The sequence below is a fragment of the Dermacentor andersoni genome, chromosome 2, assembly GCF_023375885.2.
Source record: "Dermacentor andersoni chromosome 2, qqDerAnde1_hic_scaffold, whole genome shotgun sequence".
Lineage (NCBI taxonomy): Eukaryota > Metazoa > Arthropoda > Arachnida > Ixodida > Ixodidae > Dermacentor > Dermacentor andersoni.
Window position 1 is genome coordinate 125,351,009 of NC_092815.1, and position 24,523 is coordinate 125,375,531.

General features: G+C 49.9%; 2 protein-coding genes across 9 annotated transcripts in view; one reads left to right on the top strand and one right to left on the bottom strand.

The window, feature by feature from the left end:
- Window positions 1–308: 308 nt before the first annotated feature.
- On the bottom strand, window positions 309–4,303 carry PIG-G (phosphatidylinositol glycan anchor biosynthesis class G). The gene has a single exon (XM_050187837.3). It carries the CDS (start codon window positions 3,562–3,564, stop codon window positions 895–897), a length of 2,670 nt encoding a protein of 889 aa, XP_050043794.1. The 5' UTR covers window positions 3,565–4,303; the 3' UTR covers window positions 309–894.
- A 3,099-nt stretch (window positions 4,304–7,402) lies between these two features.
- Window positions 7,403–24,523, top strand: part of LOC126541152 (rho GTPase-activating protein 23-like) — a 151,766-nt gene continuing 134,645 nt past the window's right edge. For all 8 annotated transcript variants that reach the window (XR_007601632.3, XM_050187824.3, XM_050187826.3 and 5 more), the window contains exon 1: window positions 7,403–7,609. The gene's annotated coding sequence lies outside the window, so the exon portion shown is untranslated. The remainder of the gene's footprint in view (window positions 7,610–24,523) is intronic.

The window sequence follows — 24,523 nt, forward strand, 5'->3', positions numbered from 1 at the left end:
TTAGTACAAGCAACGTTTTCATTGCTTGTACTAAAAATGCAAGTGATTAAGATAAGGTTTCATGTATCACAGTACATGTTGCAACTCATTTCTCTAAATAAAACGACAACACATTAAAAGCAATGAAATGAGCACATTTTTTGGGGATAAAGACAGAGTTAACGTAGTGCACCTACCCATAAAGCTACAGTACTTGCTGGCACAATTTATGTTCATTTAACTCATTTTCCTATGGAAACTAAGGTGTTCTTGTTGAGGCATATACTTTGTGTACAAATGTGGAGTGCGCTTCATTGAAGACAAGGATGTTTGTGGAAGCTTTTATTCATATATTTTCCTTCCAAGGGCTTCTAAATCTGTCAAATGCAAGGCAGAATCACTAACAAGGAAATATTGCATGAGAAAATGCATGTCATCACTATCTGTGTATCATCACAATTTGCATAGGCAGTATGTGTAACTACACTACAGAAACATTTCACGATTCAGAACCCCGATATTAAATTACCCCTGAAATTCGGGGTAGTGGGTTAGTAGACAACACACTTTCAAATTCACAGATCTTAATTTTCAGCCAAGACAATGGTGAGAGTCATTTGGAACAACTAGCATTATCTTGACAACTCACTATGTTTCTGTAAAACAAACTAATGGGAAAGAACTCGTGAAAGGTGTGATCCACATCAGCACACATAAGTTTGATTAAGCTTTACACAGCCTTGTGACCGTAAGTTGTAAATCCTGGGGACCTTAGTAAATACATGTGCATAGTACAAGTTGAAGGAAGCTTGTCTTATATTGTGCCAGGATTGACTAGAATAGTAGCAGCGGGTGGAGAGGCTGAAGAGCCAGCACTTTCAAACCTTGACATGTCTTAGACGGTGACAGCTCTGCTCAACAAAGCAGCACAGCTGTTACAAAAGTAATGACAAGAACCACTATGGTATGTGCTGCTTCATATATGAGCTTTGGGCTGAACACAGTCAGCACAAAGAGGTGATACCTCTGGATCACCATCAACACCAAGTACCAGGCAGTGGTGGCTAACTTGGCCAACAAGAACATGCAACACACCAGTAGCCGTGTCCTACCATGGTCCCGCTTAAGGTCTTGATTTTGGGGCTGCATGAACCACTTCCAGAACATAAGCAACCAGAAGATGAGACTACTGTACGTATGAGATACCATCAGGAGACCAACTAGAAGTGGATTATAACTGCCCACTCCAACATAGCCAGCTGAAACGCTTATAGTGGACAGCTTGTTGGAGTTTCCCTGATGAAAGTGGCAGCACATGCCAAACCAAAGGTACAGCAGTGCTCTGTAGATCGCAGTCAAGGGAAGCTCGCTTAACAGATTGTTAACAGCATTCTCCAGGACAATGACAAGTGCAAACATGGGGACATTCTGAGGCACATGGAGGAGCAGGCAGAGAAGAACCCATGACTGAATCACAGCTATCAGAAAGTCGCAGACGTTGCCCGAGCGGTACTGCTGGAAGACGCCAAGGACCACCAGAAGGGGCAGGTACCAGTAGAAGTTTTCAACGCCTTCGGCATCACCGTAATATATAAGCTTCATCTTGTACAGGCACAGGTCTAACAGTGCGAGGTAGAGGAGGAATGAAGAGAACTGCTTTCCTTGGCGCACAGATGTCAGGATGACTGCCACTATACCCGCAAGAATGAGAAATGCCAGTATGTGACGACGGCTGCTCTCGCCAAGCCAGTCTCCTATGTCGGGAACGTGGGCCCACTTGTCACCAGTACTGTTCCACGAGCGGAGTACCCTGAGAAGAGCCATGACGTTAAAGCCCTTTCTGAAAGTGAGCAGTGGGCTATGTACACTGAGGCGAGAGTAATAGAAGCACAGAATCAAGACAACAGTCGCTGTGACAAAGTACCATGTAAGGTGTTCTTCCTCAATAAAACTGGAAGACACAAAGCTGATTCCATGAAGGATCGTACAAGCAAGAATGAATAGCTGTGGGAACTCTGGAATCTCGAGACGGTGAAAAGGCCAGAATAAGAATGAAGTTGTCAGGGCCGTAACTGTGGCTGAGAGCAGTGACAGAAGGCCTGACCAGGTACCGTTACTACAGCTCTGACTGGATGGGAAGAAGGCACACAATGTGGAGTACTCGAAGAAGGCTAGCATTGCACTTAGGACAAAGGCAGTCTGACGTATCTGGGGAATACGATGGCTATAGCCCTGAACCACAGACAACATCATCATGAATAATGTCAGTGAACCTTTCAGTGAGACGGATATGCCAGTCCCCACAAGCGTCATATCAACCACGGTACTGGCACTTAGAAGGGCACTCTGAATCTCAGACATAATGTTCAAGAACAATGATTGTCTTGCTGCAGCTTCTTCCCGAGTGCTGTTCTGGTTACTGTAAGTTACATTAAGGAATGTGCATAAGGCTTCCTTAGCCTGCACAAAAAGCTTGCTGTCACTTCCAAACTCTGTTTGATACACAGTAAGCAACTGCTGCAGATTGTACTGTAGGAGAAACAGTCTCTCCGCAGTTGTGTAGTTGGCAGCACCAAGGACAGCTGGCATGGCGATTCCAAAGCTGCCCTTTGGAATAGGAAGACCCATGAGAAGGCTCAGTGTAGGAGCGACGTCTACCTGAGCCACTGTTTCTGGGGCTGCCGTCTGCCAGGGGTCAAGCGTCCATCCACGCGTTGGGATCAGTATAAGTGGAGTCATAACTTCAAGTTCGGAGCTGCCGCCATGGTTTCCCGCTGTGGTCATGCCGTGGTCTCCCGTAACCAAAATGAGGTGGCTCTCGTCTGTCCTTTTGCTCAAGGACGCATGTATCACAGACAATATATCATCCATCTCGGCGAGCTTGCGGTCGACGAGTGGTGACGACGGGCCGTGGGAGTGGCCGATGTGGTCGAGTCCCAAATAATGCAGGACGAGGACGTCCCAGTCACGAGCCTCCATCTCGGATGGCACGTGCCGCGACACATTCCAGTCCACCTCGGTGTAGTCCGAGACGAAGAAGGACGTGGTGCCGTCATGACGATCGAAGTGGCCAGGTAGTATCTTTAGCCAGGTGTCGTCGCCGTAAAAGTCGACGCGAAGGCCTGCAGTGCGCGCCTGGTACACCCAGTTGTCCTCGCTGATGACAGCTGCGTTCAGGTTGAGCACAACGTCGCCGAAGCCTGGCACCGTGCCGGTCAGCAGCGTCTTGATGCGCGGCAGCGTCACAGTGGGCGAGTAACCCTGACAGCGGTACAGTGCCGCTCCGTTGCTTCGAAGCAGGGAAGCGACGAAGGGCATGGAGTTGGGGCGCGATGCAACAAAGTCTAGCCGGAGCGCGTCGATTAGAACGAACACCAACTTAAGCTTCGGTTTAGCGGCAATTGCTGTCGCCGGCTTGGCGGCTTCAGATATTCCGCATAATTCATAAGGATAATTTACTTCCTCTGCGGACGAGTGTCCTGCCGGTTTCTTTACAACACCGAAGAAGCCACACCCGAATAGAGCCAGCCCGATCATATAGGTGATCGCGACGAACCAGAGAATGCACCATTGCTTGGTGTACATGTTAGCTTCTTCCCGTTTTCCGCTGCAGTGAAGTATATATGGCCCCACACGAAGAAATCAGTTTTGCTTTGAAGGGATAAGACTGTTAACATACGGTAGTTCTGGCATTTTCATCCAACCGCTCATGGTGGGCTGTCTCTGGCCTGTGTGAGCGCTATCGGTGTGTATGCACAACTGGTTTTTGTGTCTGTATAGCGCTAGTTTTCGTTCCAGTACGCCGACTACAGCTTGACCGGCATTTTTCAATCGACGTTGCGCTGATGTAGGGTGCGAATAATTGAAACGAACATCCCGTGGCGTTCATTTGAACACGTGCAATCACATGAGGCGCCACAAGTCTACAGAAATGAGTGATTCGACACACCGGTCGCATTTTCTGACTTCCGCGCTATCATCTTGAGAAGGGTGCATCTTCGGCATCTGCGAAGCTCGCACAGTCGAGGCGCGGATCTTCAACCGCAGCCAAGTCCGACGAATATAAATGCAACTTCAAGAGCGCAAAGCACGACGGAACTTCATTGTCAGTTGGCATCTGTAGTGCTTGTAGTATGAAACGTGAAGTCACAGAACACCTGTGGTGAAGCCGCGAAATACAAACTTGCACTACATGAACCAGCTACACGCCCCGGATCGGCATGACGCAGTGGGTGTGACGACGGCCTACTCCATTTTGCACGAGATGCTCAGAGCCAAGAGCCAAGTCAGGGCAATGCCTCAGAGCATAGAGAAACTCAGAGCCACTCGGAGCATCATGAACATGATTATGAACCAACATACTCAAGGCGACCGGCTTGAGTATAGATCCATATTGAGGGCAATCCGGCACGCATAGAGCTTCTCACTACATTACGTTATAGTGAGAAACTCTATGCCGGCAGCAGCGGGAAAACTAAAACAAAAAACAAATGTAGGAGCATTGGTAGGAGTGGCTGTGACCTGTCGTATTGCTTAGTCATAATAGTAAAACGTGTCAGGAAGCGATACATAGACATCATGTTTTTGAAAAACGCTTTCCAACATAGTACAACTCTGTCAAAACATTGCGTGTTCGGTGGCTGTGGTAACTTCCGAGATCGGAGACGGCCTTACTAGGTTGGCTAGTCTTAAGGAGACGTGCGCACTTAACGCTACTCTGTTCTTGCTCAAATCTCGCAGAAAAGAGTAGCTATATTAACTCTGTGAAGCTCACATTTTATGGCTTGGATTGTTCAATATAATACTTGGCCCTGTTATTGGTATGGTTTTCCAGAAAAATAACGCCAGGTTGCATTCATCGATGTCCAAACAAGGCGTCTATGACGTCACGCGTTCGTTAAAATGTATGCTATTATGGCCTTTGAGATTCGCTATCACTATTCGTTGGTGGCTGTGATGTGGCCATTAGCAAAGACACAGGCGAAGGCAAATTTTTTTGTTCTTGAATATTAGACACCTAAGAGTTCCAAGTGCAATAGTGGACGATGCAGGCCATAATATTCGATCTTGCAGCGAAATTTGAGCAAGAACAGAGCAGCGGTAAGTGCATAATAATTTTTTAAATTATAATATGCGCAGAGAGGAGTAATTTCGGAGGCCATTGTTTTAACATGCCGCAGTCCCGGGTTCAGAGCCTGCTGTTGCTGCAGCGCAGAAAAGCAACGTTTTTATAGCTTTTACATATAAGCTTGTCCTACGTCTCACGAGTTGGCGTCCAGGTCAGGGTTGTACATAAGTTCCCATATGGAGATGCAGCCTGGACCAACGTTTGCTTGGGCGCTACTAGTTGTAGTGCATATCTCAAGTTAGACTTTGCACCGCTGATAAAGTTTTCAGCATAGAATATGATAGAAGGCCTGGCTAATTAGCATGAGCGAACCTCGTAGTAGTACTTTATGGCCAAGGCGGTTCAATGGAAACATGCGGAAGTGCTGCGTACGTGTTTCCATCAGGCAGCAACAAGGCGACGATATCCCAGACGCGCAACCGGTCGCCTGATATCATAGGAACCTTTATGCTCTATATCCTGTTCAATTCCTCTGCACTTCGATACTTCATTGTACGAAATACAATAGAAAAGGGGTGGGTAGCGAAATGGAGGAAATCCCATATGTCGCAGAAAAAAAAGAGAAAAAAAACGAAAGAAAGAGACAGGAACATGGATACTGATTTTTTTCTCCTTTTCTTTTTGTAGTTTCGGAGTGGTGAAACATGTGCAGTTTCCTGTCACCATGCATTATATATATTCACTCGTGCTCCAGCCAGTTCTTGTTGTTTGCACATCTCTCCGTGACGTCTTTTAAATCCCAGTGCTTTCTCTGCACTATACTTGGCACTGAGGAGATGAAATCGGATAAAATCGAATACAGCGCCTTCGCGTTCGTGCTGTCCTCTTGCGTTTGGACTCTGAGTCTCCGACATCGCCTGGCACGCTCTCGGCGTGCGTCTAACCATTGGCCTAACTCTCTCGACGGCCATGCTACATTTAGCGCCATTCAACCTACGCTTTCATAAATATCATCATCATCATTATTATCATATTTTATGTTCACTGCAGGACGAAGACCTGTTATCTCCAATTATCACTGTCCTGCGCCAACAGATTCCAGCTAGCGCCTGCGAATTTCTTAATTTCATCACCCCACATTCTGTCTTCATCGACTGCGCTTCCCTTCTCTTGGTACCCATTCTGTAACCCTGATGGTCCACCGGTTATCTAACGTATGCATGACATTCGGCTACACCCGTTTGCTCTCTGATACACACCGCTCTCTCCCTGTCTCTTGACGCTACGCCTAACACTCTTCGTTACATCGCTCTTTGCAACTTGTCTTCGAGCTTCTTTGTCAGTCTCCCAATTCCTGCCCCATATGTCAGCATCGGTAGATCGCATTAATTGTACACCTTTCTTTTTAATAATAATGGCAAGCTTCCAGTCAGGATCTGACAATGTCTGCAGAATGCGTTCCAACCCATTTTTATTCTTCAGTAACTTTCCTTCTCACGGTCAGGGTCCCCTGGGAGTAATTGAGGTAAACGTACTCCTTGTCAGAATCTAGAGGCTGACTGGCGATCCTGAACTCGATCTTGTTCCCTTGTTCGGCTATTGATCATTATCTTTGTCTTCTGCATATTAATCTTCAACACCACTCTTATACTCCCTCTGTTAAGGTCTCGTGATAAAGGATTTTGATCCCTGCCCAGGGATCGAGGCGCCTCCTAAAAATTTCGTTCAGTAACCCAACACGACGCATCCAAGGAGAGATCTAACTGTTACATAACTACAAGACAACCAATTGTCTTGTTCGGCAGTAAAGTCATATCGTCAAGTTTCGCTATGGTTATATTTTGAACCAATAAGACAGGGCGTCGCTGCATTGTGTGCTAATCAGAGCTGACAGTATGGCGGAGCATAACAATCGTTCCGACTAAAACCTAAAGCCCTTCCGTCCACGCGCATATAGAGCGGTTTTACTTCTGACCATGTTCTCCATGTCTTGACTGGTCTGCCTGGATGCTTGTTATGTGAAGCTTCCCTTCCGCACAGCCGGTCAGTACTTTAGTCAGTATTGTCATTGCGGTCTGTACACGCGCTGTGCACTCCCGACTGCTCTAAATATGTTCCACACCGGCCGTGTTTTTCGATTTGAACTTGTGAAAAGTGACGGGAAGCGGCGCCACTGTCGCGTGCTCTACGGCTCTACACCGTCTACGCGTCCTGAAAGGCGTACTCTCCTCCCCTGTGCTCTCTTTAAAACCCGTGCCCTCTTCCACAACTAAGCGCTGCTCTAGGGAAGGCTGGCGAAGGCGGAAGGAAAGAGACGAAGCAAAAAGAAAGTACACAGGAGATCGTTCTCTCTTTTCTCACTCCTTCGACTACTCTCGCCTCCAGTGGCGCTAGGGTAAATATGGCGGACCTGTGCGATCGGGTTACTGCAGTTTGTAGATTTGTTGACCTTTAGGTTTTGTGGCCCCTGGGAACCGCGGATCCTCACCGCGCTCGATATGAAGGACCAACTTGGGATTACGCACACCAGCCATGCAGTCCACCGTGAGCCCTTTACCAAAGGTAAGCCTCGTCGACGGCGTTGAACGAACGAAAAGGGAGCAGTACCACTCCGTGGGGCTGGCTGACACATCGTGCGGACAAGCGCGATCAATAGGAGACCGTCTTTCGGTTTGTGGCCCCTGCGATGATACCCGACAACACCGCGTCCTGCCCGACGTTTCTCCGGCAACAGCCCTGTCGCGAGTATACTTAGCCGACGTAGGAAACGTCAGTACGAAAGAGGCGATCCGGGTCGTTCCCGTACTACGCGATGCGCCGCCGCAGCAGCTAGCCGTCCAAGCGGGTCAACGTGATCGAATGAAACGGCCGCCGCCGCAGTAGGTATGCGTCGCGCACTTCGAGACTGATTTCAACGTTTCGGTTTCATTGGCTCGCACTGCTGCGGCTGCCAGGAGCCTTAATAAACTGGGTCGCGGCGATCTGGCTTGTGGTCGGCCCAGTGGCAGTGCGGTAAGAAAAGTACCGACCGCTTACTACCGGACGCCGCGGTCGAGCTCGTCAGTCGGTGTGGTGAAGGCGTACGCGCGACGCGGCGGACGCGTCGCCGTATCTAAAATTGTGCGCCTTTGAGTTGATTTATTTTCTTGTCTTTTTTTTTTTTTCGAACTCGTCTTCGGGACTATGCGTTCCCCACCCCACTTTTGTGGGGACTTTATGTCGTGGAGGGGAAACGCGGTACCTTCTCGCGCGGTCCGTGCCGTGTAGTTCGTGCACGCGTGGTTCCCACAGCGTGCGCCGCTGGCTGAGTCGCTGTTGGCTCGGAGAGGCTGTCTAGAGAGTTGAGAAAAAAAAAAGTTTTCGAAAGTAGATCAATACGCTCGTGCGAGCGCGCTGCGCAGTGTCCCCCACCACCCCACGTGAACGGCGGTGAGCGAGGCTCGTTTCTTCGTCGGCGCTCCCTTCCTCTGCGCCTTGTCAGGATGAGGGTCGCTGGGCTTGCAAGGGGGCACACAGGTTAACGGTATTTTCGTTTCCTTTTTTTTCTTGTACCCCCCTTTTCTTTTTCGGCGACGAGACTCGCTTTTGTGCCTTTTCGCCTTGAAGTTGGCGGCTGCCTGGCAAGAATGTTCCGCCGCGCTCCAGGGATCGTTTCGCACTGAACGACCTGCCGGCAATGCCAGCGAGCTTGTCCGAAACGACGTGCGGCGCAAATTTTTTTGAGGGACAGGCTCGAGTGAAGCGGCGAGGCCGCACTGTCTCGCTCGCGATGCGGCGGCACGAGTCTAAAATAAGTGGGGGACGGAGGCAGACGATGAAAATAGAAAGAAACAAGAAAGCGCGACGCAGTTTTCGTTCTTGCAGCTTACCTGCTGCCAGCAGCGTTGTTGCTTTGCGTGTTCCCTTCCTGCTTTTCGAAGCGAGAGCAAGCGTAACCCGATAACCGCGTGGTTCGCGCGCCAGAGAATTCTTGTGCCACGGTGCCGCGTTTGTTTCTTGCTCTCCCGGTGGAAGCGCGCGCGCGTCCCGTCCTTAGGTTTTATTTGTCGCTGTTCTATTGGGCGTCGAACCCTAGAAGCGAAGCAGCGACAACAGTCGTAAAATATAGCAGCAGTCGGGGTCCTTTTCGTCCGCACGCTGGAATTCGCAGCGGCTGCTTCTGCTGCTGTTGCCTGGGTCGCGGCAAACTCGAGCGAAGTACAGCGACGCTGCCGGCAACTGGTTTAGGAATGCACTGAGGCAGAAGTGTGCGAGACAGTCCCCTCGCTTTGGTTGTGAACCGTGCGCGTCTAATTGCGATTTTTTTTCTTCCTTATTTTGATTACTTTCTCTGCTGTACTACTCGTTGGGCGCTGTCGCTCGCAGAAGACCCTTTGGAATGCGTGATCTGCGACGTAGACACCAGACAACTGCACGCTGTCCCCTCTCCGGCAAACTACAATTCAACGTCCTCCCCCTCAAACGCATACGTTTTATTGAGCGTACGTTTCTCGTCTTTCCGTTTTAATGGGAGTATTGGCCTGGAGTACGTTTCGGCAGCTTGCCGTGTATTTTTTTTTTCTTTCTTTTTCTTTTTTTCTTCATCTGTGCGCCGACGTCAAGGATCACTGGGCACTTGATGCGAAGGAGAAGTGGGTTTATTCTGCTCTACCAGCTTCTTGTCGCAAACGTGGCATGCGTGGTCATGGGTATACGCTTCTCTTGCGCCAAAATCACGTGCCGAGCTTCTGTCACTCGAAAAAAAAAATATGGACAAATAAAACACAACTTCGATAACATTTATGGGACACTAGAGACAAAAATAATTTGAGATGTATTACTACATTACTCTTCTATAATACCAAAATTAAATAACCTCTATTATCGTTGGAACAGCCTTGATGAGCCAGAAAAGTCGCGAAGAGCGAAATGCTGGTGGTGACACCACCTTGAAGTTTCCGCGCCAGTTTCTCGTGACGTCATGGATTTTGGAAATGTCAGCTCGGGCCTAGTTAATCATTGATCCCTAAACGAGGACTCTAATGTATTCCAAAAGAACCAAAGGCTGAAATTTGCAAGTTTCAAGAACTTTAGTGAGCCACAACGTCTCAAAAGCGACCATTTACTTTGAAATCCGTGACGTCACCCTGGCCTACCGGCTCTGGGTTTTCTGCACGAAATTCGAAAAATTGAGGTTCGACCTTCTTTTTCTCTCAACCCGTTTACCGCGAAATTAACGAATATAGAGTTTCGAAAGAATGCGTTGTCCAGTCCAAGTGCTTCACTCTATAGTCTCCACGTGCTCGATTGCTACATAAATGCTGAACCGATTTCGCTTAATGTCCACATCTGCTTGACCGTCGCCATGTTCCTGACAATGCAATACTCAAAGAGCCCTCAGTGGGAAAAAAAAAAAAATGTAACAACAGTCCGTTAGCTAGCAGGAAGCGTGAGGTCACAATGGAGTATAGCTACCGACGTAGGCACAACGTATGCAATGCTCTCGCTCGTTGCTTGACGCAGTTTCGGGAGCGAATTTAGCGCCGTTTCTCCGAATAAAGCCCGATGTGATTGTTCAGCAATAGGCGCCTTTTGTGTGTGTAGTAGCCCACATTTGCGTCATCAGTGAGGGACGACAGCGCTCTGCAACCTTGGCCGCGTTCGCTAATGTCTCGCCTTAAATAACGCGCTCACGAACGGTTATGGTTCGAAAAGAGCCCTAGAATGGATACACACTAATGCGTTTCGGGTTGCCGGAGCACGGGCCACTCGGCTGCACGGCGGGTGGCTCTCATGGTCAATGGCCTGACAGGCTGTGCGGTGCGGTAATGACTCTCGGGCGAGCTCATAATGTGACGGACAAGCGGCTGCAATGCTCGTTGTACTTCGTGGCGCTCAATATAGCATAAACAATGGCACATTTTTTTTTTAACTGACTCCCCCCCCCCCGCGCTGCTTTGTTGTGTGTTGTTATTCGTAAATTGCAATAGGTACCTCAAAGTAACGGGTAAAACTTAGTTATATTTCTCTGATTAGTCGGTTGTGCATTTCGATTTCTCGTGCAAACGAAGTCTTCATCTCTTCGAGTAATCCAGTTCGAGGGCTAGAGTCGGGCCACCTGCCGCAGGTGATTTTGAAAAAAATTCCTAACACCCGTTATGCAGGTACAAGGCTTCTCTACACGCCAGGAACACACACACACACACACACACACACACACACACACACACACACACACACACACACACACACACACACACACACACACACACACACACACACACACACACACACACACACACACACACACACACACACACACACACACACACACACACACACACACACACACACACACACACACACACACACACACACACACACACACACACACACACACACACACACACACACACACACACACACACACACACACACACACACACACACACACACACACACACACACACACACACACACACACACACACACACACACACACACACACACACACACACACACACACACACACACACACACACACACACACACACACACACACACACACACACACACACACACACACACACACACACACACGTTGGCAAGTGTCAGAGCTCTCTAAACGATTTGCTGTGCTCGTTTGCTGTAATAATTTTCTACGAAACTAGTTTCGGATTCTGTACCCGCGAGGTTGTCATGACGTCATGAAATACTGGCTAGCTCCGTTCGTGCATGCGCTGCCACAAGGGAGCGCATTTGTCCTTTCCCTATCTACTTCTTTATTCTTTTTTTTAGCAACGTCATCATATCTAGCGTTATTGCTACACCTATAGCGCCAGCCGATTTTGCTAGCTCTGTGTCCTGACGTCGCCACAATGTCGATGACACCAGATTCGGCATTTCGAGATCCGAAGTTTGGTATCAAATTTAGTTAAAAAAAAAAAAAAAAACTAGTGTTTTCCAATCTTCGTACTATGCCAGTTGTCTCCCGTTTACGTGCGAGAATACTGTTGGGCAGTTTTTATACAATTCCCAAAATGTGTCCACGCCCCTTTAGAAAGGGAGAATAAAGATTAGTGTTAAGCTGCGTTATGAAAATTACACTTCTGCGATAGATAAGCGAGCACTCTTTAAAGAGTGATATTGGTCAGCCTTAAAAGAACGCGAAAACGAAAAACCAGTGGCGACGCCACCCTGAAGTTCGGGAACCAACTCGTCGTGACGTCATGGATTTTGACGGCGACTAGTCGGGTCGAGTTCAGTCTTAGTATGACGTACCGTCGCTCAGGTATCGCGCGGAATAATAATAATAATAATAATAATAATAATAATAATAATAATAATAATAAAGTTTGGCCTTGATTGACTCCATTATTAACCATTTTCCTCCAAATTAATGGAAATGGGATTTCGGAAGCATCAGCCTAAACTGATTTGCTCTTCTGGTGTCCCTTGTTTAAAGGGACACTACATGAAAATAATAATCCGGGATAGATGGTTGGAGTATTTGTTTCGAAGTCTATCATCGTTTCCTGCGTTGCAAACCGCATACGACGTTGTTGCGTATAAAATTTCCACCGAAGTTCTCGCAGTTGCTTTTCAATTTGAATTGCCCGCGCCGAAACGGCCGAGAAGACGTAATCCTCGCGTGACCTCCCTCTCTGCCGATTTCTGTGAATCAGCCAGTGCTGTCGTCACACGAGATGTGCCATAGTTTTAAACGGCTGGCGCCGCTCCTATTTTCCATTTTCTCTCATTTTATCGCTTACGGAAGCTCCGTTCTCGCCAAGAACGACGAATTCGTTATTACGGAAGCCTATATACTCTTTCCAATATAGCTTGACTTAGTATTTTCCTTTAGTGTCCACTTGCTGATTCCACGTGCGTATCTCAGTGGTCCCAAGCCGACAGCGCGCGCTGGAGGACGTTGCTCCGTGAAACGTACAGTCAACCACAAAATTTTGCGCACCACGTGATCTGAGAAACAAGCTGAATATCTCCGTAGCCTCGCAACGCAGCCTGATATTCGCGTTTCCAGCCTCTACTAGCGTGTTGTACGTATAGACTGGGCTGTGGTGCTGTGTGATGGACACACCAGCTACACAGTGGAAGATCACGACATTGCTGGATTCCGCCATATTTGCGTGTCTGAGCTTGTCAGAAAAAATGCGAACCCTAATGGAAACGAATCGGGGAAGGCATTCGTCCTGGTCCGGGATTTGAACCAGGAACGAACTCCTTTCCGGGGTGGTTGCTCTACCATTTGAGCTAACCAGGAGTCCGGCAGATCTCAGAGCGAGGGCGGATTATTCGACAACTCGATACACTTCTGCAGAACTTATCTGCCATATTCAGCGTCCCATTGCTTCGAGACTGCGCTGCCGTATTCTTGCCGTTAAATTTCCATTTACACATCTCTGATCTGGCTGTGTCCCGCCTGTGTTTTTTTCTGGAACGTACCTGAGTCTATCGATATATATATTTGTTTCTATCTTGCCACCGATCTTCAAGATCATGGAAACTTTCAGAAATCTTGGGCTACGTTGGCGTTTACACTGGACTTCAACCCCAGGGACGCCTGTATTGCAGTTCACGACTTTATTAGCGACACAAAATGGCTACCTCGCTAAATTTCAGAAATATTCTATCGCTTTTATTTTCAGTTCATTTATTTGTTTTAAATTATTTTATCGAAAAATTCATCCTAGCTTTCTCCTCATTTCTGCTTTTTTAAAAATATCTCAGTCATACTCCACAACTCTAAAGACTTCATTTGATTTTAATTAAATAAAAACACGTACTCGCACGCGCATTTGTAAAACCGCCTGCTTCTTGGTCAATAGAGAGTTTTAGAATAGGGGCCCCAAACGTTTTGGGGCCCCAAAGAAATAGCGTCGAAGCCACTGCGCATGCGCGAGACGCAAACTGCGTTTGTGTTTTGCGTTGGGAACGCTATTTCACCGATTCAGCGGGAGCCCAAATAGCGGCCCCAAAAGCTTTGCGTTAGAAAACATGGCGGCACCCATCGAAGCGACGGCTCTAACCTAGCACCAAATTGCGTTCGATTCGTGGTAACGCGTTAAGTTCGCAAGCTAAAAGTGACTGTGGTTATCGCTTTCTCTCAACTAGCGTGTGTTATGAAGATTGATTCATTAGACGCCGCCGATTCCGAATTCGATTCTGGATTTTATGGCTCGTAGGCCTAACACGGCTAATCTTGGCTGATGAAGGAGGCACGTAAAGTTGGTTTGCTCAAAACTAAGCGCAACTAATTGTTTGTTGCTTACAGAATAACCTCTAAATTGCAATTAAACGCGAATACACGCAAGCCAAAATTACTATTCCTATCATAAAATGGTATATTTTATTTAACTATTTCTAATAGCTTTTTTTGACGCCGTAGTGGCGCTGTCAGCGCAAGACGCTATCCGCAAACGCAAAACTCTTCAGTCGTGGGTGCCCCAATGCCAACACCTGCAAAGCTCTTTGGGGCCCCAAACTATTGGGGCCCCTATTCTAAAACTCTCTAATACCCCTTTCCGTGACGCCTATATATATAGTTCTTGCGTACGCAAGTCGCTTGCGTCCCCTAACCTAAAGCTCTCTATTGGTAGCAAGTGAGTGAATAAACTTTATTTCGGAGACCAAGCTCTAGATGCCCGAATGTGGGCGGCTACGCTATTCGAGGTAGCTGTGGCCCTGTGCTGATAGCCTGGCTCGTTGACCAGCCGTAGCTGGTCCGCAGGTCTTGGGCTTGTCAGTTAGGCCTCCCGCTGGACATCTGTTGGTGCTTGGGTAGGCGTTGTCCGCGGGTTCTTTTTGCGTTCCCAGACCCCGTTAGCAAAATAATAATAATAAAGGAAGAAAGATGAACGCAGTCTAGTTCTCTATACTATATTTCTCTTAAATAATAAGCTACCCTTGGACACACGACATGATAGATCGGGAATTGAAAGCGGCGTCGGTAATAGTAACGTCGTTAACTGACATTCGAGAAGTGGTTCTTACGATCTTAAGATTTTTTTTTTTTGTTCCTCAGCTTAAGACTGATGCGAGCGAGACTTTGGAAATATATTTCCACGAGCGCCGTTCCTTGTGCGCGTTTTGCCGCCGTAACGTCCCCTCGATTGCCGCAGAACGTATTACCCCAAGTATAGTACTCCCAAGCTTCTTATCGGGTTACAAAGAACAACAAAATAAAATAAAAAGAAATAAATGGACGCTGGCGGAACGCATACAGGTCTACGAAATGCAGCTATAACTAAGGCTTTCTGCGCGTGCGCCTTCGCTGGTACACGAAATGATATGCGTGCGGGCTGGGAGGGCGCTCGTGCAGGCGGAAGAGTATATTATAGTAGAGCGTGCATATGCATTCGTGTAAGGCGTACGGAGTAACTCCGAAAGACAGGCCGCGGGGCGCACAGGCTGCAGACAGACGATTCCGAAAGCGCTTATAGGCGCGCCGAACACAGCGGGCAGGCAGGCCCGTGCGCGCAGGTTAATTCGGGCGTTCAACCCAATGGGACGCCCGTTATCACTGAGCTAAAGAGTGGGGCTGTCAGCATATGCGGTTTTTTGCAGCGGTTGTTTTAGCGGCGCCGATTTTTGCATCTCTACGGCTTTGGAGAGAGCGTTTAACGTTCTCTCCTTGCGGTCGCGCGTTATCGTTACAGGGATCGCCGGTGTATTTGCATGCCCTTCCACTGGTATGTCTTTTCTTCTTTTTCGGCTTGGCTCGGCTCGGGGGAAACGAAAGCCTTTTATGCGGTTCAAGAGGCTTTGCTATAGCCTGGGCGCATCGGATATTCAGTGAATCCCTGTTGAAGGGCTACTCTATCTCGAAGCTGTCAGTGTGTGTTGGGCGAGAGACAGGTTCCCGCTTACTATATAGTCTGCCCTCTCTGGCTGCGCGGATGCCGTTTCAAAAGCGATTTTGAAACGTATCGGCTCTCGGGTGTTCCACGCGTGAGTCGATGCCCCCATGCTCGTAAGGGCATCCTTTAAACAGGGGATGTATTCTCGGACGATCGCTCTTGGCGATGTCACTTCCAGTGCACGTTTATTGGCTGGATGAGCAAAACCGGATGAGCCGATTGGTTGGTTGAGCACTGCGGCACGCCGAAACTGATCGTCCGAGAAGACATCCCCAGGATGTGTTGCCGCGCACAGCCGAATCGGACTCGACGGGTTGACTCGACCGCGCCTGCCTGACAGTGCCAACTTTAATAATGGTCGTCGTATGCATCGAGCCGACTGACGCCCAACACAATGACGGGGCGCCTAGCACAGCTCCCTGGGCTCTTCTGGTGTTTCAACTGACTCGCTTTCCCGTGTACACTGTGTATGCGCCACTTCTCCTCCGTGGCTCGTCGCAGCTTCGTGTCACGCATTCCGGATGGAGCCACCACGAGCATGGGGGGGTGCCGTTCCCGCCGCCTCTTTTCCTCGTCGGCGTTGTGTACACACACACACGCCGCCGCCGCACGCGTTTGCAGAGCGGCATATGTGCCGAGTGAGTACTACACCCCCTTCTGCCCTATTTGCCGCGCCTGGCCGTCCGCGCTCGGTGTACAACCGAGCGAGGCCTTCTGCCACCGCGGCTCGTAGACATAATAATAGCGTGTCGCTTTGCCTGCCCGATAAAATGCGTGCGAGTCGAGTGCGTGAGTTCGGCTTCTTTTTTTTCTCTCTCTTATTTTTATTTATTAATTTACTTCTTTAACGGCGTGAATGTGCGCAGCCCCGCCGTCGCCGTTGGCTCTGTGTGTGTGTCGTCGGAGTGGTCGGCCCCGCCACGCGCCCCATTGTTTTCGCTTTTTCCGGCCGGGATTGCGTGCCGCCTTGACGTACCCCCTCCCTCCCTCGTCTTTCCTCTTCTAAACTACCCGCGCAGGTTCTTTGTGTCGTATGGCGCTGTGTCCACTGCCTCTGCTATTTCCATCTCCTGCTCGCCCCCATTTTATTTTTCTCCGCTGTATTGTCCCTCTCTCTCTCTCTCTCTCTCTCTCTCTCTCTCTCTCTCTCTCACACACACACACACACACACACACACACACACACACACACACACACACACACACACACACACACACACACACACACACACACACCTTCTTATTCTCCTTCTCTGCATGCCGGCGTCCATTGTGGGTGACTAAAGGCTCAACCAGACGTACGCGTTCCAATGCGTCCGCACACGCCGCGCTGACTCGACGTCGCGTGGCGCCCGACGGAGGAAGAGGGCGCGCACCCAAACGATGCACGAGTGGCCGCGCGTAGCCGCGCGTAGCCGCGCGTCTCGTCGCGGCGGCGCAGTGCTGCTAGCTTGCCATGTTCAAGGCAGTCTAGCCTTCGCTTAACGGCCACGTTAAGCAATGTGTTACATATTAGACAGTTTTAGTTTAGCGTCAGCAACTATAGTGTACGCTATACGCTATAATATAGCGTACGCTAAGCAGCGCACGTTTTCTACAATTTTAGTTGACCGGCGATATCTTCGAATCTCGGAGGCCATATGCCGTTGTTGCGGCTATTTCGCGCCATTAGCGACAGGTGGCGCTGACATCTCGAATGTTTGTTTCGTTAGGCTTCGACTCGTTCGAAACGAGAAGCGATCTCGAAAACACCACGAGGTTATCCATAATACTCTGTCGTCGAAGCGGCCTGAGACTAAGCGAAAGCCGTTTACACAGTCATTTGCTACGAACGAAGTGCATTTTACAAAAGCAACGCCAAATTCAATTCGAAGCGGGCAGCCGGGACCGCCGCCATGTTTCCCGCAAGCTCCGCAAACCCCGCAACAACGCTAGGGTGACCCGGGCTTGCCTGAACGTCGCGCGAAGAGTCGTTTCGGAAGTGACGTTGGCTTGCCGTGGTCATGTGAGGTGTGTCATGCTACTGACGCGAGCGGCAGCTTCCGGCGCGGGCGCAAAAATTCTAGCGGTTGTAGGTCTCCACGCCGCCGCGCGCCGACACGCGAAACAGCCTCCGCGCCTGACGCCGTACGCGCCCAGGCGTGGTGCGGCGCGTGCGGGCGCATTGGAACGCGTACGTCTGGTTGAGCCTTAAGCGTTCTCTGCCGCCATAGTGTGGGTGCGTGTAGACGGGCAATGTGTACTCAGCAGCGGCGGCGCCGTTGCCTAAAATCCACGTAGCCGCGCACCTATACACCTATACATCTCGTTCAGCGGCAACGTGAAGGAACAAAGGCGTCTTCTGTCCGTCGACGTCCGCCACCCCCCAATGCTCTCTCCGGAGTTTCTTCACAATTCGCTTTGCGGGCTTCGTCAAAGTGCTCCGACCTCCGTTGGGAGCGCTCGCACCTGTAGTCGGGCGCACGCCACTGTTTTGGGGGTTCGTCCCCATCCGAAGTGACGGTGCCGTGGACATGCGGTTGGGTCGTGCGTAACCATAGCGTAGTTTGTCGCGCCGTGTTAGACATTGGGGTGTTCATGATCATTAGCTCTCCTAGCACGAGGTCTCGAGTTCGAATACCGGCCGCGGCGGTCGTCGAAATGGGCGAAACACTTTGTGTACTAAGCCTAGGGCAGCACATTAAAGAGGCCGACCAGCCGCGGTAACTTCGTGACTATGCGGCACCGCGATGCTGAGCACTCACTGGGCGCGGGTTCGACTCCCGACCGCGGCTGCCGCGTTCCGGTGGGAGCTGGATGTAAAAATATTCTCGAGTGCCGTGCTTTGGGTGCACGCTAAAGAATTCCCGGTGATCAAAACTTAGTCCCGATCCCTCCGCTACGTCGTCACACGTAATTCACCGTACAGTTTCGAGACGTTAAATCGCTGTTTAACGTTAAACGGCAGTCTGACATGCCGTTAAGCTCTGTTATCAAGATTTGTACCCCGTCTCCTCACTGAACGCCACATTTCGGCTCGCTGTCGTATTCGCCGAAAACGATTCATTCGTTAATGCAGCTACGCGTCTACTGAACACTGTGCGCAACGTCGCTACGTGCGGAGCGCGAGCGATAAGCGATGTCGTCACAGGTGACGGCGGAAGCGAGTTAATGGGGCCGTGCGTCATCGAGGGCTCACCGAGCGTATTCCGCAAGCCTTTGTGTCGTATGCGTCGGTGCTATCCGCAATTGTGCGGCGCTATAAAATTGTCGAGCGAAGGGCCCTGCGTCGGCAGCGTTGCCACAACACCTGCGTGTATACTTTTCAGGGTTCAAAGCGCCGGTCGTGGAGATCGTGCACACCGCACGTGTGTGCGTGTGTGCGAGCCGCGCTTGCGACGCTGCGGCATATCGTCCGAGCGTTCGTGTCCTGTATGTGTCACTCCAGGAGGCTGCGAGCATGCAGCTGTTTTTGTAGCTCTCTCGCCGTATAGTTTACCGGTTTTGCCACAATCTGTCATATTTGCAGTCGTTCGCTGATTGGTCACGTAGTGTACCAGGGCCGTTATACTGTGAAGTTTTTCTTTTTTTTTGACGTCGATTGTGTAAATTTTTTATTATCCCTTTCTACAATAGCGGGGGGCCGGGCTTTCGTTCGATGCTACGACGATAGATTAAGATGAATGGGAAATGAAATTAATCGTTGCAAAATACGGTCTCGGATACTGTACGTCGTGGGTATGTTCCCTGCAAAATAGGGCAGGTATTGGGGGCGAGCTCCACCACATGAAAAGCTGGCGCTGCCGTCGGCGTGACGTGGTATGAGGGATCGCGTAGATACAGCGGCCGCGTAGGCTGCTTCGGACTGAAAACTAAGTCCCACCTGCGCTGCGGTTCTGATTAAGTGGGAAGGTTTTCCCGCTTCGGGTGTCTACTTGACAACATTTGAAAGCACATATTAGGTAGTGGCTGCCTTTGAAGGCGTCCAACATGGTAGCCTATTGCTCGGTGCCGCAGTGACGGACGTACGCAACGGAGCCCGTTGTCAGCCTTCACACGTCCCCGCGGGACAAGCTGCGGGCAGCTTGGATCACGAAACTTAGAACCGGCAAACAGCCATCGGGTACAAATCGGGTATGCAGCAAGCACAGACGCGAGGAAGATTTCTGCTACGGCGCCGGGTCTGCGATGTTTGGTGAGCAACAGAAAACGCGCACTGAGACGTTCGCCCCCGCCCGCTGCCCAGCTAATGTCATGACGCTTTATTTGGCCTATGAACTTGTTCATGCTAGATTCTGGCAAGTTCACTGGAATGTAGAGGGAGCGGTAAGAAGCACATTAAAAGAAAGGCGTGGCACATGGTCATGTTCGTGTTATGGATTAATGTACTGGATTACGAGAAAGAAGCGGCGGGAAATCGCACGCTGAGGAGACCGATAAATATAAAGTGCGGCGCAACTTCAGAAATTATATTGAAACGTCCAAGAATTTAGAAGAAATGGAAAAAAAAAAAGAATCGTCGCGACGGCACATCACAAGTCGCCGTAGGCGTCGAAGTCCCTATAGATATAACGAAATTATTTTTGAACAGCTCTGATAGCGTCCACGCAACAATGGTTGCTTGTGTACTGTCATATGCTCATATGCTGCGGCCTAAAGCTCGCTGAACGGTGCGAAAACGCGCTCGCAGCGAAAGCGAAACATTGTGCGCAGACATGCATGTAGACGAGCTGTCGGTCGCTGCGAACCCGTGCGATCGCTGCATTGAGGCTTCATTCTGTTATGCTCCAATTCATTATATACAGACAGCCCACTATAAGAACATATTTTACATAGTTTGCTCTCAGCGATTGCCTACCGTTCAAGCAAGAAACCGGTTCGCAGGACTCCACCGCGGCGACCGCGCGCAGTGGGCGTTCATTGTACGTATTCGGTAAAGAGATAGCATCTGCAAGCCATTCGGTGATTTCTGTTTGCCCAAGATTATTATTTTGACAGTAAAGAACTTCTGTCGTTTCGAGAGTACTTACAGAAATGTCCAGGAGGGCTCCCGCGTGGTGTTCTTATTGAGCGCGGACAGCCAAACCTATGAGGAGCGCGTCGCGTTATCCCTCATACTACGCAAGCGAGGCGCTTCCGACAGATGGCGACTCCGTAAGTCCTCGCCGCCAATAGTGTAAGGATTCCTTTCGTTCGATTCTATTCCTTTCCTATCATCCACCGTTCACTACCGGTCGATTTCATGTGACAAGGAAGGCAGAGCCCGAGAAGGAATGGCACGAAATAGTATCTTTACAGCATTCGACCTGCAGTAATATGTGTTCACGTTTTTCTCCCGATGAACTGTTTTCTGTAGGATGTCGCATGTCCAGAAAGGTCGCTACGTGGAGCATAATGGTTCAGTGCAACATGAGGTACACTATAGAGTTCCACGAGCAAGCTTTCCTTGCAGCTCACAGTGCCGTAGGCGTGTAACGTTCGGGCTCCTTGAGAAGCTGCAAGACGTATAACTTTCTATACGCCATTCTGACTCTGCGCAGCAGCAAAACACGTTTACGACGTTTTCAATATCCGCGGTCGCGGAGTCAAACTATATTAAGCACACTCGAGTGTAATTGCTAGAAAAGGTGCGTATCGATCGTTCCATTAATTTTCCTTTCTCATCTTTATGCTGCACGCTGAATGCCAAATGACCTTGTCGTGTAACGCATCTAATTCGGGGAAAAGGCTCGCGAGTATATTCCCACGTGCCAAACGATGTCAAACCGCTGGAGTCGGTCGGCCGCCCGCTATATAATGCCGTATATGATCTACGATGTGGCACGCGTGTATGCGCTGCGCGTATAAATTTACTGCATCGTTTCTGGCTGCGATTGGGCGAGGCTTCGAATTTTGATGAGGCACTCGGCGCGGCCCGACCGTTCAGCACGAGAGAGTCACCGGAAAGAATATTAAAACAAATAATAACAACGACAACAAGCAAACCGAGAGAAATCTCCTCCTGCGCCCTGCCCCGACCCGCACTTGATTCTTACCGTCCTCCTGTATGCCGCATTTTCTCCAATCTTGCTATACACCGGGGAATAATCTCGCTCATCAGGACCATAGAAAAAACGCTGATTAAACGTCGCGAAAAAGCGGGCAGCAAGACGGACGAGAACACTGGCAGAGACGTGATTTCGCATCTCCCTCCCCCCTCCCCCCCTCCATTTTCTATACTCGGAAGATTCAGACACCAGCCTTTCATACTTTAGTCGGATAAGAAAGCTAGCCGATTTGACTATGTGACTGTATATAACCAAGGGCAGCGTCAGCCTGCGGAACAAACACGCAAAGACCCGCAAATATTTCCAAATGCACTCTTATCTGACGCTCGAGTCTTCGCAGAGATCACTCGCTCGCAGAATGTTTACATGAAAGACCGCTACACGTATGCACCACGTATAGGACGCTAGGGCACCTATAGGTGTACTCGGAGAATGCTGAGAATGCTTGCAGGCTGCCGCGTCGCCAGCCTGTTTTGCCATGAAGGTTACTGGCAACGATTGTTGTGTCCAGCTCGCAGCGCTGCATGGAGAAAGGAAATGTGCGCAACGTACGCGGCATAGTGGCCACTGTATATATATAAATATACCGAGGCCCACGAAGATTATTGTTTGCGGCCGGACAAAATAAGCCCTAAAGGTTGTATTGCTTTTTTTTTTCTAGGAGAAAATTTAGTGCGCTATTTAGTGTCCCTTAAACCAGACGACACTGTTAAAGGTGGTTATGCGTGAGGAAACACGGCAGTTCCCACCGTATACCGAGGCCGATGAGTTAATAACCGCAGGCGGCGCTCGCATATATAACGGTTCTCATCGGGCCTGCGCACGCATGTGTGTCCGCGTGTGCGCGCGCGTCTGCGGCTTGTGCGAAGGCGTCGTCCTTGATGCGCCCGCTCGCACTTGGCCTCCATTCGACGGGTGTCGTCGTCGTCCCTGCCCGCGGGATAAGGAAATCGCCGCCGCGGGCTGCGGGGAAGCACCCCGGAAGGGCGCCCTTTCGATAAGGCGCGTGCCCCCACAGCTAGTGTATCGGCCGCCGCCGATAGAGCATTTCCTGTTCTCGGGCGCGCGCGTCTTCTCTCTGGTGGCGCGGCACGCCTTTGACGACGACGAAACGCGTTCTTGCGCGTGGGCGCGTGCCTGTTCGTATGTACGTGGGCCCGGAGATCGGTAGAGATTGCAAATCTCGAAGGCCACTGTTCGTCTGCGCACTGCCTCCGCATAATTAATTGGAGCTTATTGAAAGCACGAACTACCGTCCAACCTTTGTCCACTGTCCAATCGGAGCGTCCAAAATTGTCGAAAGACCCGCGTTGAGGGCGGGGGTTCGCACACTCACTCCCGCACCTTTGTTTCACTGAACACACAGAAAGGAGGCGGGACTTCGTCGACTGGCGTTGTCAGGCTTGACTCAAGCTGGTGCGTCTTGGTTGCTGGGTTGACCCCGCCATTAGCTGGGGCATTTGTCAAACGACCGTGGCGGTTACCGGGGTCCGTGAGCGAACGCCTTAGAACACCCTCTCCCAGGAGAATGGTCCGTGAAGGCGACAGTGAACAAAACAACGATGCTCGGTCCGCCAAACGTGTCTCGCGCATTGTTGGCTTCACGAAGCGATTCCTCGCAGCGAGGCAGGAGAAGCTAGAAGGTCGCTGCTCCCGCTGGCCGATCGTAACAAGAGTGACTCGAGGGCTCCAGAATTTCGATAACCCGTGGTTCTTTAAAGGCCAATTGCAACGAAATTTAGGTTCGCGTGTGAAGCATAGTTTCAGATGGCGCATATACAGAGCAGCCTCCATTCAAAATTTTACGTTTGAAATACGAGTGGATGCGTCACGAAAGGCTCGCAAAAGTTAACGTTTTTGATGCCGAAACTGGAACATATAATGTAGGAAACGCCGCCATTACAGTTTACTCGAAAGTGACGCATGAGTCTAAGAATGCGCGGCTTCTTGGCATGACCTCCGCGATCTTCTCACGGCGCACTGAAAAATTTCGGCGGTGCCGTGCTGGGACTTAGGCCATGTCCGCTAACTACCTGGTGCACGCGTCGTCTGCTTATAGGTGCTACGTAAAGGCGGCTAATAAGAAAATAAGATCAGCCCTGCAGCTTTGCCAAAGTGTTGCTTCAGTAGTATACACATACTACTTACTCGTTCATGACCACTTTAATCACAGTGAACGTGCACCCAAAGCACGGTACACGAGCGCTTTTGCACACCGCCCCCATCCGACTGCGGCCGCAGCTACCGGGATGGAACCCGCGGCCTCGTGCGTAGCTGACAGAAACACCACCGCCACTGATCTACTGCTGCGGGTTGTGGAAGACACGTGGGTGTTTGCATACTTCTGTGGTCTTTCTAGCTCCGCGACGCCCTCTAATGGGCTTACGGCATTGCACCCTTTGTCTGTTATAAACGCTACTTGTCCCACAGACACAAGTACGCTACTACGCTACACAAGTAGACACAAGCAGCTACGCTACTTGTGTGTGTGGGACGCAAGTAGTGTAGAGAGTAGTGTAGATAGCAGAGTCGGACCGCCGCTTTATTGAATAAAGCAGTGGTATGACTCTACTATCTACACTTTCCCAACCTAA